The sequence below is a fragment of the Oncorhynchus mykiss genome, chromosome 18, assembly GCF_013265735.2.
Source record: "Oncorhynchus mykiss isolate Arlee chromosome 18, USDA_OmykA_1.1, whole genome shotgun sequence".
Lineage (NCBI taxonomy): Eukaryota > Metazoa > Chordata > Actinopteri > Salmoniformes > Salmonidae > Oncorhynchus > Oncorhynchus mykiss.
In genome coordinates, this window is record NC_048582.1 from 41,115,165 (window position 1) to 41,129,862 (window position 14,698).

At 41.5% G+C, this 14,698-nt stretch overlaps 1 protein-coding gene and 1 non-coding gene across 7 annotated transcripts in view; both read left to right on the forward strand.

Annotated features, from left to right (window-relative positions):
- The first annotated feature begins 1,743 nt into the window (after positions 1 to 1,743).
- LOC110496261 (MTSS I-BAR domain containing 1) overlaps positions 1,744 to 14,698 on the forward strand; it is a 48,502-nt gene continuing 35,547 nt past the window's right edge. For all 6 annotated transcript variants that reach the window (XM_021572049.2, XM_021572052.2, XM_021572051.2 and 3 more), the window contains exons 1-3: positions 1,744 to 2,230; positions 7,361 to 7,422; positions 9,665 to 9,738. In XM_021572049.2, the coding sequence (XP_021427724.2) occupies positions 2,159 to 2,230; positions 7,361 to 7,422; positions 9,665 to 9,738 (208 nt within the window). In that variant the 5' untranslated portion in view covers positions 1,744 to 2,158. The remainder of the gene's footprint in view (positions 2,231 to 7,360; positions 7,423 to 9,664; positions 9,739 to 14,698) is intronic.
- On the forward strand, positions 6,444 to 6,518 carry trnaa-ugc. Its single transcript has one exon. It is a non-coding gene; the product is annotated as a tRNA-Ala (tRNA).

Here is a 14,698-nt window from a genome sequence, read left to right on the forward strand (position 1 = left end):
CTGAGCTCAATTTCGAGTCTCATAGCAAAGGGTCTGAATACTTATTCTACCGTTCAAAAGTTTGGGGTCACTTAGAAATGTCCTTGTTTTTGAAAGAAAACCTATTTTTTTGTCCATTAAAATAACATCAAATTGATCAGAAATAGAGTGTAGACATTGTTAATGTTGTAAATGACTATTGTAGCTGGAAACGGCAGATTTGTGATTGGAATATCTACATAGGTGTACAGAGGCCCACTATCAGCAACCATCACTCCTGTGTTCTAATGACACATTGTGTTAGCTAATCCAAGATTATAATTTTAAAAGGCTAATTGATCATTAGTGTCACATTCGTTGTAAGGATCGGACCAAGGCGCAGCGTGAGTAGAGTTCCACATAAATTTAATAAATCGAAACTCACTGAACAAAACAAACAAATGAAACGTGAAGATACTGATGTGCACTAAGGCAATACATAGACAAGATCCCACAACAGAAAGTGGGAAAAAGGGCTGTCTAAGTATGATTCCCAATCAGAGACAACGATAGACAGCTGCCTCTGATTGGGAACCACACTCGGCCACAAACAAAGAAATAGACAACATAGAATGTACACAACATAGACTGTACAAAACTAGAGTAGCCACCCTAGTCACACCCTGACCTAACCAAAATATATAGAAAAACAGAGATATCTAAGGTCAGGGCGTGACAATTTGAAAACCCAATTATGTTAGCACAACTGAAAACTGTTGTGCTAATTAAAGAAGCAACAAATCTGGCCTTCTTTAGAATAGTTGTGTATCTGGAGCATAGCATTTGTGGATTCAATTACAGGCTCAAAATGACTAGAAACAAAGACTTTCTTCTGAAACTTGTCAGTCTATTCTTGTTCTGAGAAATGAAGGCTATTCCATGCGAAAAATTGCCAAGAAACTGAAGATCTCGTACTACGCTGTGTACTACTCCCTTCACAGAACAGCGCAAACTGGCTCTAACCAGAATAGAAAGAGGAGTGGGAGGCCCCAGTGCACAACTGAGCAAGAGGAGAGGCGACTCCGGGATGCTGGCCTTCTAGGCAGAGTTGCAAAGAAAAAGCCATATTTCAGACTGGCCAATAAAAATAAAAATAAATTAAGATGGGCAAAAGAAAACAGGCACAGGATGGAGGACCTCTGCCTAGAAGGACAGCATCCCGGAGTCGCCTCTTCACTGTTGAGACTGGTGTTTTGTGGGTACTGTTTAATGAAGCTGCCAGTTGAGGACTTGTGAGGCGTCTGTTTCTCAAACTGGACATGCTAATGTACTTGTCCTCTTGCTCAGTTGTGCACCGGGGCCTCCCACTCCTCTTTCTATTCTGGATAGAGCCAGTTTGCGCTGCTCTGTGAAGGGAGTAGTACACAGCGTCAGTATCTTGGCAATTTCTCGCATGGAATAGTTTTCCCACTCATAATATAGAGAGATATGTGATAGTATACAAATGTAAGCAAGATTTGGAATTATTATGTTTTAGTCAAATAATATGTATGTTTGGGCTTCTTGTAGTCAATTTGCAGTCGATAAATGATGTGAAATCTAAATATCACATGACATCTAAGGATTAGGTCTACTGTATAAAATGTGATATAAAAAAGTTTATTTTTTCCCAAACCCTTTGTAATGTATTATGATCCAAGCACCGCGATGCATAGAAGTAGGCCTACAGTATCCTTGTACTAGCCTCAAAAGGAGGGGCGACGCGGACGCGCGCTCAAGGTTTGCATGCTGGCGCGCGTGGGTAAAACACTTGCAGTTCGCATGTCAGCTGTGGCAAGAAACTTCATTAAACCTCGACTATGCCGTGATAGTACTCGAATTGTTTTCGTTTTTTTGTCACACGTTTTTAAACAAGTGGTATTTCCTCTAGGATTTCCTATTTGTATTCTTCTTTCAGTATGGTCTTAAACGCAAAAACATGGAATGTATATCTGTGTGGAAACTAACGTGGGGTTTAAATCTCACGGTTGTTTTGCTTTCCATCGTTCGGGAGTGCTGCCTACAGGATACTGCAGCAAGTCTTTGAAAGGATATTTGCCCTTAAAATATACTTTACTATTGAGTTTCTTTTTTCAGTCAGTTTTGGAGGACAGAATACACATTTTTACTACAGTTTTGGCAAGATAATACATTGCTGAAAATGGAGACTGTCATTGAAAGAGAATGCAGTGCGCTCGGAGGACTTTTTCAAACAGTGATAGGCGACATGAAGGTAACACTTCGGGGACTCATGTATTCATTGTTTATCTTAATACCCTACGGTACCTAAATAAATATTATCTTCATTTTAATTTTTAATAGAATAATACGTTTTATTGATATGGCAGTATATTATATTATACATACCCTTATATGTTTATACCTAATCGATGTGACATTGACTGTGATAGATAAAGGGCATGCAATTATATTTGATTTTGCAGAATACGATAAAAAAATTAAGAGTGGCTGGTAGGCAAATTATTGTGTACAGCCTAGGTTACTAAATTGCGCTCACGGAGGGACTGCCTAGAATCGAGATACGTGTGTTCTGATTCGTTGACAACAAACGGATGCATATAAAAGGCTAAATGATCCAGGATATGGATTAGAATAGAATGTTCTAAAACCACGTCAATCAAGTAGCAGTAAATGCATGTCCTGAAGGTTTCCCCTTGACTTTTGTTCTGAGGAGAGCAATAAAATGTCACTGTTGAGATGTGAAACTCATTTAGGCTACGCATCTGTTTTTATTTTGCTTTTATCTTACACTCAACAGTTGGAAATGAAAGAAATGCTATTTTTGCACAATGTCATCTCCGAAGGAAGCATGACAGTGTGTATTTTCTATGCTTAGCCTAACAAGCAGAGAGAGAGAAAATAATATAAAATATAATATTGTCGCACGCTCCAGTCTGCCCGAAAGTGTTGGCGCGCCTATTCTTACACGTTCCCACCTGTTCCTCTGACAACTGAATGCATTACCCCCCCCCCCCCCCCCCCCCCTCATATTACAACCTACAATGTGTTGTAATAATTGCGTTGTTTGTTATTTCATATGCCTTGCGACCGTGATATATAGGCGTAAAGGGCCGAGACAATAAAAGGACACAGTGGAAGTATAAATTCAACCACACCTTTGTTTTATCACAAAACCAGATAACAACCTATTTCCAGTGAAGTCCACAAAGCATATTGCATGTACAGTAACAGACAGTTGTTACTTGACCTACAGCATGGTCAAGCAAGTAAATGTTTCCAACTTCAATATTTCAACATCATAAAATCACCTCTGCCTAGTCTAATACAGTGACAACTAAAAGATACCAAAAACAATTTAGTGCAATCAACGTAAGCTAAATATGTGGCTCGCCATGGTTCTGATTTGTGTTCGTGCAAGTAGAAAAACATGTCGACTCACCCTACTTGTAGAGAAACGCCAACGCCATCCTCCTCTCTTGACGAAACGGTCTATCACTCTGTCATACAGTACACACTTTTATTTTTTTGTTGTCCTAGGCTACCTAGCTAAAATGCTTACTCGCTAGCCTAGTTAACATTAGCCTTCTACATCTAGCTACTTATTGAACTTCCATCCTCTCAGGCCAGGGGCACAACAATGTATGTAAGGTTGGATCAGAATCGCCTTTATAATCATTGGCCAGTACTGGAGAATTAAGTAAACCTACAAGTCCAAATCTCCAGCCATGGCTTATGTAGGAAAGGAACAATTTTAGCCACCAGAGGACAACAACACAACGAAATGCAACAATTAAAGTTTTAGGTCAAATCTTTTGTCAAGGGAGGCCGATGCTCGCTGGCTTTCCTTGCCTTCAATGCTACCGGCGGCAACAATGTCATACTTGTTTTGACCAGACAGCGTAAGATAGAGGGCCTGCACATACCGAGGGGCTCTGTTTCGTGCTTTCTCCGGTGAAATACATTCAGCCTTTTGCAAATTGTAGGAAAATTATGAAACACAGAGAGGCGAAAGATAAAAAAAAATAATAATACAAAATATTGGTCAGTTGTTTTGGGAAGCCAGGCTTCCTTTGGCATCCATGAATACAGCCACTGGTGGTGGATAAACATTTGATGTAGGAGAATAGAGATTGAGATTCCAAACAAATGAAAACCGCGATGTCCATGATCTGGTTTGAGAAACTTTTGCAAAGCCATGTGATCAACTCTGCTTAACTATAAACTATTTCAGAGAAATGGGCAACGTTTGTAGATTCTGATGACGACAAATGCTTTCCAGTGGTCTAACATTAGGCAGAAATATGTTTATTGATGATAGCCTTCTACAGCCATTTCAGACAGGTTTTACTAGACCTGTGTAATAAACCATTTTCGTAGGTGGAGGGCTTTTCCAAAGGGCACCAGGAATTACACTCTGGTTTGCTGGCGGATGTGTACATGTGTGGGTGGGGATTTTCTGTGTGCCTATATTTGCTCGCCAATGTTTGTGCTTAAATTGAATCAGCGTGCTGGATGGTGTGTGTGTGTGTGTGTGTGTGTGTGTTAATACATCATTCATTTAGATACTGTTCACACATCCCTTATTGTCTAAGCAGACATATTACCATTCATCTGTTTAACTGGAACCAATCCTACATGCCTTTCCTGAGCTCCAAGCGTTCTTTAAACTGTGTATAAATACTGCAGTATGAATGACAAAGAAATCATGGAATTCAGTGGTAATTGAATCATTTCAGAATTGGTTCTATAGAGGTGTACTTTTAGGTTTTATTTGTGAGTTGTGCTACTTCCTGGATCTGTTTTCTGGATACATTAAGCCTAGTCCTGAAATAAAACACAGGCTACTCAATGGAGAGTCTAGGACTATTTTTAGTCTAGGCCTAATACTGTATGTGTCTGGGAAACCGGCCCATAATGCTTTATTCTCTATTACCCCTTCAAATGTATATGTGTTTGAGCACCATTACATTATTAATCTGTTGGCTCGAGGTTGAAGGTAATGCTATCGAGGGCATTGGATGTAGGCCTACTTTGGTTTATTAATAAGTATTTATATTAAATCAGAGTGGATCATCACTCTGGCTAAAATAATCCTCTCACTGGGGGGTTGGGGTGAAATTACTAGATGAACCATAGAACTGAAATGGATGGAAAAGATAACCAGATACAAAGCAGAGCTCTAGGGTTTATGACCATAAATTGATGGATCCATGCGAAGTCTTGTTGAGCATAGAGCCATGTTCTTTTTACCCATTTTCATTTCTGAGATGAGCACCATGCGTTAGAATTGCCTGAGTCAAAGCCTGATCTTTTTGTTTGCCTGATTCAATGCATTTTAAATGATCTGCATTTATTCAGTCACTGCATTGAATTTGAAATGCCGTTTGCGATGCTAAAATGATCTCTCAGTAGGAAATCAACGCACAGAAGCCATATAAGTGAGTGGCGTGGTGAATTCAAGCAGTGCATATTTCATGTAATTCCTCGCCCAGCGACGTAAAGGATGGGTGCCAGGGAGATTGAAGTGCAGCGTCACTGCCTCGATCGTGTTGTCACGGTAACCAATGTGGAGGGCTAGTGCCGTGGATGAACAAAAGGATGCCTGAGTGAGGCACTGGGAGACGGCAGACTTCACATGTATTCCTCCTCTCAGGGGAGTGCGGCTAGGGCACTAATCAATCACTCAAGACACATCACCTTGACAACGACAAGTCTGACAGTGTGCTATCTCGTTAACCCCACCGCCCCGTAATGTGATTGTTCGGCCCCATTATCAACTCATGGCTGTGATCCATTGCTATCACAGTAAAAAGGCTTACGGTGTATATTTTCTACGGTGTTTTCTATGTTCAAAACAATGGGGTTGTGGGTAGTTATTTGAATTGAGTAGTCTATTCAGAGAGTGAATTGAAATGCACATCTTGTGTCTCAAATACACCATGTTCATGTATTATTACATATTTACTCAGAGTGGAGGAAGTTGAGCTGGAATTGAATTGACCCACCGAAGTAGTTTAACCCCTGTCTGTCTTCCTGTGCAGGTCTCCTCATCAGTCGTGGATACACTTATGAACTTTTACACACACACACACACACACACACACACACACACACACACACCACTAAGAAGACACTTGTGTTTGTCCACTCAGCGAGCATGTCACCCCCAGCTAGAGGCCGTTCCCTGTTGACTTCCACGGTCTCTTGCCTTCCAGCTGTGGTGAGGCCTTGTTAGCTTCACCCAGACTGCTCTGGTGACAGATGTTTACTGCATGTCCCCCAGACTATAGCTGGCTATCTACCACTTTGGCCTTTCACCACCACAGCCCTGAATTTAGACATTAGAGGCCTGAGAGGGGAGGACAAGGTGCTTCAACCAGAGGCCAACATGTCATTAGACAGGCAGGCTAACCTACAGTCACCTGCTTCTAAGACGAGTGTCAGTCCTATATGGTACATTTCAGGTCCCGTGTGGCTCAGTTGGCAAGAGCATGGCGCTTGCAACCCCAGGGTTGTGGGTTCGATTCCCACGGTGGACCAGTAAGAACATGTATGCGCTCTGGTTAAGAGCGTCTGCTAAAAATGACTCAAATGTAAAGTAAAAATATTTCGGGAGGCAGGTAGCCTAGTGGTTAAGAGCACTGGGACAATAACTGAAAGGTTGCTGGTTTGAATCCATGAACCGACTGGGTGAAAAATCTGTCAATGTGCCTTTGAGCAAGGCACTTAATCATAACTGCTCTGGATGAGAGTGTCAAAAATGTACATTTGCAATGTTCTTGCACCTCATACTGAATAAGCCTTCAAGGTCTCAGCACTAACAACAAAGGCAACACTCAATCGATGGGATTCCTATGATGTTTGAAGTCTATTTAAGCAATAAGGCCCGGGGGGGGTGGTATATGACCAATATACCACGGTTAAGGGCTCTTCTTAAGCATGACGCAATGCATAGTGCCTACCACATAGTGCCTGCCCCCCCCCCCCCCCGAGGTGCCCTATTATAAACTGATTACCAACTAAATTGGTATATGGTCTATAATCCACTTTTTAGAACTCTTCGGTTTAGTGTAGTTCAACTTCAGTCATGGTAGCCTACATTCTCAACAGAGATACCGCAATGCACTATTGGGACTTTGAATTGAACCCAATTTGATCCTAACTGTATCCATATTGCCTGTGGGCTATTGTTTTACATACACTGAAAGTGAGAGCGGGGTCTACAATCTCAGTATGGGTCTATGGATTTACTTTATTGATCTCTCCCATTGTTGCTCTTGTATATGTGAGATTTTTCAGACATGAGCTTGCGGACATGTTGCATTAGAAATGTTTTTGTGTGTACTCCTCGTCCTCACATGTTTCTCTTTTATGTCCTCAGAGCAGTTACCCAGTGTGGGATGACTTCATCAGCAAGGCCGGGAAGCTACAATCACAGCTCAGGTAAACAAACAAACAAAGCAAAACAACACAACAAAGAAACACGGGACTTACTGCACATCTCTACACACACAGGCACACTCCATTTGCCCAACCTCATAGAAACAAAAACAAAAAATCCTTCTTCTTCAAATGTTCCTTGTTATCTGTCTAGAATTTCACACACACACTGCTCTAGGTCTGGTGAGCGTGTTTCTGGATCACAGTTGCACACAGTCACAGCTGAAGGTCATGAGGGAAGGAAGAAAATGAAAAAAAAAGGGAAAAACTTAATGAACCTATCATCAACTGAGATTAACGATCAAATCATAAAGTCATTATCTCAGCGTGGTGGATCAGCGCAGCGCGCCAGACGCTTTTATTTCAGGCCAAGGGTTACACCGGGTTAACCCGCTGAAAAACATCTCTACTTCCTTGTCCCGCTGAGGTTTGTGGAGGAAAAGGGTTCCTGAGAAATCCTGCCACTGATGTGACGGAAGCCAGCTGGAAATGTCCTCCTAGCCTCTTGGCCTTTTTCTCATTCAACAAGTCGTCTTGCATCCATAGCTCTATAGTCTCGCCTTTTACTCTCCGCAGGGAAAGCGAAACATGCGAACATTACAAACAGCACATGCATTTTTCTAGTTTTCTGTTTTTGCAGCTCTTTCTCACCACATGGTAAATGGTGTGTCTACAATAGCATGTTGTGTGAAGCAAATTAGTTTTTATTTTTTTTGTTGCATCTGTGTACAGCACTGTGCATGTACGTGCTTACGTGACACACACCTCTGTAATCTAGAACAGGAGCAGTGGCACGGTGCACCAACTACATGCTATAGGGAGGGAGTTCCAGAGTGCCAAAGGGCAGAGACACATAACCTCTGCAGTGCCAATTGTGTGCGACCTATTCCGGGTGTTTTCCAAACATAATTTTAAGGGAGAATTTAGCTTTTTAAAATTGCATTTTATAGAAGGGTCCAGACCCTTCTTTTTTTATTTATTTTTTTGCGATTTCCTCATCCTCGTTGTGCAGCTCTGGAAAAAAAACATGAATTAATGCTCCGAAAACAACCAAGTAAGTCCTTTTAGAACCCCCATACTGCACAACGAGGATGAGGAAGTGAATCGCTGGTTGGGGTAAGTGAAATTGCTATAAAAAATAATGTGTCTGGACCCTTCTACAACTTGCCATTCACATCCAAAATAAAAATGGGGTATAAAACGGCCAAATTCTCCTTTTAAATATCTCATCTGAATTTAGAGTAGACACTCTTTAAGAAACCATGCTCTGCTTTAAATAACGAAGAATGCGTGCATCCACTTAGCCTTGTGTTTTTCTGAGCTCAAATGAATAGTCGTTACTTCATTAAGAATGAGAGAAAAGCAACCCTTTGGATTGCACATTGTACAACAGACTACCATCATGCAGCATGTGGCTCAGTTGAATTCCCTATCCTGAAATGATTTATGACATCAAATTGGTTGATGATACCTTGCCTACCTACTGACTTCAATTTCAGCTCAGTTTCTTGTCAACAAAGGTCAGTCTCTACTTTATACAATTTCAGGGAGGGCTGGAACAGACAATTTAGTAATGGATTTGTTTCTCTGGCTGCATGGTAATCTTAAAATGCAAGAGCATAGAGGTAAAAAAAAAAAAAAAAAAGACTCAACAATAATCCAGATTAAATCTACCGTGACCTCTTTATCCATAGTTTTGTACCCCCATGCAGTGTGGTTGCTTATGGTCACCACCTAAGGGGGTTTGAAATTGTGTAAATACGGTGATGGTTGAAGGTTAACATCTTCATATAGTTAGATGGTGAATACTCATGAAAGGTCATGCAAAAAAAATGGAAATCTAGTTGGATGCAACCCCAGTCTTTCCCCAAATTCAATTTCCATGTGGGGTGCAAAGGCCCCTTAAGCAACATCCATCACCCATCCGGGCCCTCTGGCATCAAATTGTCAATTGAAACCAATAGAAGCCTATAACATGTTTAGGGGGGAGGGGGAGGGGCGCATTAGAGCTAGATGGAGGGACCCACCGCACGTATACAATTGTAGGGTAAACACTGACCCAACCTTGACCAGACTACTAACTCTGTCCACCCCTTTCCCAAAGCATATGGTGCTACTGGTAAAGTGATTCAAACCATGGTGAATATGGGTGTTGTATGGTTGTAGGCCGATGTTGTACATACTGTATGTTCTGCTGCCAATAATAATCAGAATGGTGACCAGCTGTGTCTTTCTCATCTCCCAGGACGACAGTTGTCGCGGTAGCCGCCTTCCTGGACGCCTTTCAGAAAGTGGCTGATCTGGCAACCGGCAGCAGAGGTAAGCAGATGTACCTCATAGTCGGGGGGCTATGAAGTGTGTGTGTGTGTGTGTGGTGTGTAGGTGTGTGTGGTTTGGAGGACAAATGGCAGTGGAGTATTGTGGGGCCTGGTCGTGATGCTAAGGACACATATTGACAGAGGAAATCACGTTTTCTCCTGGTTGTTGTTGCAATCTTTCATGTTCAAATACCTGGATAAGACTTGTCATAATCATTTAGAATGATTTACAAAGACCCACATTGTAATAATGTATGTTCCCCTCTTTAGCCAGCTCTCTGCTTAACCTTTCATTTGGACTTCAAAGAGCCACTAATAGTCATGCTCAGTCACCCTCCTGTTAACCTCTAACCTCTAACCTGCCTTTCTGGCAGACACTTGAGCACTTGACACTGAGCTGTCCACCTCATTGATGGATGCATGTACAGTATGTTCATGTCTTGGAAACTATGTTTTCCTCATACCCACTATCCTAATACACTATGATAGTGTTTTCGTCAACATAACTGGAGCTGCCTTGTCATTTCTGAAGGCATGACACTACCTAACTGACGATGTGGGGAATATTTTTGCCATACACACTTTTATGTGGTAATAGTGAGTATTACATTTATGTAATGCTATATGAATGTTTTCTGAAGGAGTAGTCTCCCTCGCCCTCAACAATCGGAACTGTCAATCTAATGCAACGTCAAGCTTCCATCAGCAGGATTTGTGGTCCTAATGTTGTTGACAGAGTGGTTGTGAGATGCAGGAAGAGTGGGTTTGTGGTCAGGTCGAGGTTGGTCTGTCTGCCCACTACAGAGCGCTGTCATGGCCACTGACTGTCACGGTGACAGAGCGAGCCACGACCAGGCAGTCACTCTTCGCTTGGCTAATTTTAGGGTTAGTAGGTCAGTGGAGCTTTTTTCATTTAATGTGAGGGGTGTCACATCTTAAAGAACTGTCATGTTCAGTCAAACACTTTTTAAAAAGTGTTTCAAGTGTTAACATGAGAATATGGTTCAAGAACACGGTCACACCATCCTGGGCGGTTGAACCGTGGTTGTGGTCGCGCCTATGACGGTGCAGCTTTGTTTTGGGGCGAGACTGGGCACCTCTGAGGGTTTACTGTTGAAGTTCACAGGCAGGGCATGTCCTGAACAGAATGGACTTCATTTGGATACTTTTGTCACTTTAATTAAGTGGTAAGGCGGGATACCACGGCAGTGGACAGAGTGAAGTGAGAATGGTGACTTCCTTTTCCTCTCCTCTCCTTCTTTTCTCCCTCCTTTCTAATATGTAGGCTACTACCCACAATGATTTCCAAGGTTTTATGACATAACAAAGGAAGCCCATATAGGGCCTTTATTATCAATATGTAAAATGTAAGCAAAAAAAATCGGCATTTAAAAAAGAATCTCCCTTGGCTTTCATTATAAAACCCCTCTGATTCTTCAGTAATATGTTTTCCATTTTTCAATACCTCAGTAATGACATATTGTAATGCCACATGTTTTTATTCAATCCAGTAATGGCTATTGAATCTGGCTGCCATAGGTTCAGTTCAATCATTACGTAAGCTACATAACCCTATTTATACATTTCTGTATATTCATATCCTCTGCTGTAAATTATTGCAGCTAGACAATCAGACGCTCACAACTCAAAGGCCACAGTGGGAGGCCTTTCAACACAAAGGATGAAAGGTCAACATTTGACAATACCTTTTCTACCGTGTAGGTGTATGGGAATATCAACCCAACACAGTGGAAATAGCCACCTGTGGTAAATAAAATAATTTTCTTATGCTGAGCACCGCAATCCAGTTTGTCTATGTCATTTCTTTTAATACCAGTTTTTGAATAGGCTATTATATAATATGGCCGAGGACAGCGATTCTCAACTGGTAGGTCGTGAGGTTTTGAATGGGTCATGGGTATCTGAGTAAAAAAAAAATGACTTAAACCAGGTAGAAAGTGTGTTGACATTTCAGTGTACTTACATTTTTAAATATTTTAATCTCTGAACAATATTTCTTCAATCCCAGTGTTTTCAATATAGAGTTTAGAAACGCTATTTGGGTAGATTTTTTTTGGTCTCAAACCAGTGAGTTTAACTTTCTTCATCAACAATGTGGGCAAAATGTTTTTATTGACAATGAAATAGGTGGGAATGTTGTTCCCTTGTTATATAATTGCTACAATTTAATATCAATATAGCATTCAAAAATAGTTTTCCAGATTGTATTTTGGCGATTGTTTTTCGTAATGCTAGCATTGCGTCGCAACTGAGACAACCTGGTTCCATTTGGGTCCCGAGGCAAAACCAGTTGAGAACCACAGGCCAAGGAGAGGAGGTTGACGAATGAGATTGTCTGCCACAGTGTATGTATGTTTGCAGATGTTTTTGTTTTACGATAGGACCGTCTTTTCTCCATGTCAACATACATTGTCATATAGACATGAAAATGTCATTATGGGAGGTTCCGTAGTTAGCCACACTGCACCATGATTAGCCAATGGCTGTTTTTGTGTGCTAGTCCCTAGACTGGGGAGATTGACTGAGTGTAGGGAGGCCCATTTCTCAATCTAAAGTGGAGTACGCCGAAAATAGCAGTGCTTTGCCCTCTTTTCATTCTTCCCTTTCATTACTCGGTCTGACTGTCTGGGTGTGGTGTGAGGCAGCCCGTATGATGACCATGTAAGGTCAGGGCCCAGCACAACGTCCAGTCACGGTTTTGTTTATGCGACACACAAGGCCACTAAGGTTTGTTTCTTTTGTGCCCTTTGTTTGTGCCTTGTCTTTTGTTCCAATGCGTGTTGCATACAGTATTATCCACTTACGCAATCGCACAGCCTTTTGAGGAACCTCAAGGTTTCTAAAGGACAGGCCTACAATTGTCAGTGCACCTCCCAGATTGTTTGAACTAAGACAGCCACACTACTCCAGTCCGCACCCCTGTCCTTTACCGTTGATCCAGGATAAACAGTCCTTCAGTAGGCTACGCTAAACCCCCCCCCCCCCCCCTCCCCCCCACCTCATTTTCATATTTATCTGCGTCTCAAAGAGTCCGTCTCGAACGGATGGCCATAAGTGCTTGGCTCCTGTCCTGTCCTTCCACACAGCAACTAGTCACAGCCAGACCGGTGCTCATGGCAACAAGTATGGAAATCAGGAGGGCTGGTCCCGCCTCTGGAGCCATGCTGTAGGAGTCCTTAGCACCTCAACGGTGGGAGACGGCATAAACAATAGAAGGTAGACCATTGTGAAGACACCTGACATAGGACTTTGTTCATGTTGATGCACCCTTGTTCAGTGTGATGGGAGTTTGATTTCAATTTCCAATGGATATGAACATAGGTACAGTCTCAATGAGGTTTAATTGCATCGGATCATGTGAGCAGCCCTTTGTGTTAATTAATGGCCATTTAGCACTCAACTCTACGGCTACATGCATCATAGAACTAGAAATTACAGAACAGTCATCACTGCCAAAAGGATGTGGTAAGCACATGTTTGCTACACATTGAAGTCTCAGTTTGTATGCAACCAGCATTCAACAGCTAAATCCGGCCTACTTCCTCTGACACAGCACCGTTAAGGTCTTTATATGAAAACTAGGAGACGCAGTCATTCTGTCTGCTCTATTTCTACATCCAGCACCTATTTGCTCTGTATTGTGTGGCTGTGGTTGCCATGGCGCCCCACTGCCAGGAAGGATTCCTTTTTTTAAGAGCTCGGGGTGTTGTGGCAGATGTCAGCAACCCTTCTGTGTTGCCTTTGAGAGAATTAGATCCTGCAGGTAAAAAGGGCTAGCCTGGTCCCAGATCTGTTTGTGCTGCCTTGCCAGCTCACTCACGTGACGATGAGTATAGGAGTTGTCAAGACAGCACAAATAGTGGCGTAGTGGAGTTTCACGGGGCCTCCCACAAGGTCCGAGCAAGCCCCCCCCCCCGGGGCAGATAGAAAAATGTGCAGTACTATAGCTTATCTTATGCTTCAGTATTTGGCACGTTTTGCCATGAGGCTGAATGGAAGTGTTGCTGTTTTAGAGCTTAGGGATTCTTGAAGGATGGGAAAATCTAAACTATTTTCCCCCACAAGTATTTGTCTTACTATTAACCCAAAAAGGTATCTATATTTTGATAGACCAAAGTATCAGCCATCAAACCATGTAAAGGAACAACCTTCTATTGATTTATTTTTCATAAAATGTAACTAACTGGATTTTTGTCAACTCCGTCAGTCACCATGAAAGGCATTTCATTTTTACAATTATTGTCCAAAAAGTGTTTAAAGGCCTTGATTGTTTAATTCTAACATTAGATTATTCAAATAAAGAATACAAATCACCAAACGTCTTTTTGTTTTATTTTATAGCACTATTAAAAGCTCCAGGGCTAATTAGATTTAGAACATGAAACTACATTTATAAAGCAAACATTATCCATTAGGTCCAGCACAGCAAATTGTTTAAGCATATGTTGCAGATCTGTGATTATAATATTTTTTCAGAATATGAAAAAAAAAAACAATTGGACTCCATCAGTGATGCAGTTGACAAGCTCTGACGTAGTTGACAACATATACTCACAACAGACATTTTTGCCTCTAAAAGTTCAAGTTCAATACAAACATCTGTAAAATATGGAAAATGATTCATTTGAAAATCACCAATAAAAACACAACCATTTTATCAGATCTTTCAGCACTCTGACGGAGTTGATGTCAGACAAAAATCTGACGGAGTTGATGTTTTACAGAGTTGACAAACATTTTGTTTTTCATCAGTTGCTTTAGGACTATAAAAAACAAATTAAATGTAACATATTTGAACCAAAAGTCATATTCTATCAGGCAGAAGGAGTTGACAGTTTATGGTTGTGATCGTGGTGATTCCAATATTGTTTGTTTAAATATATCAAAATTGGAGAACTTTACAGACCATGAGTGGTCTTGTTGCACTACATGTAATGAGG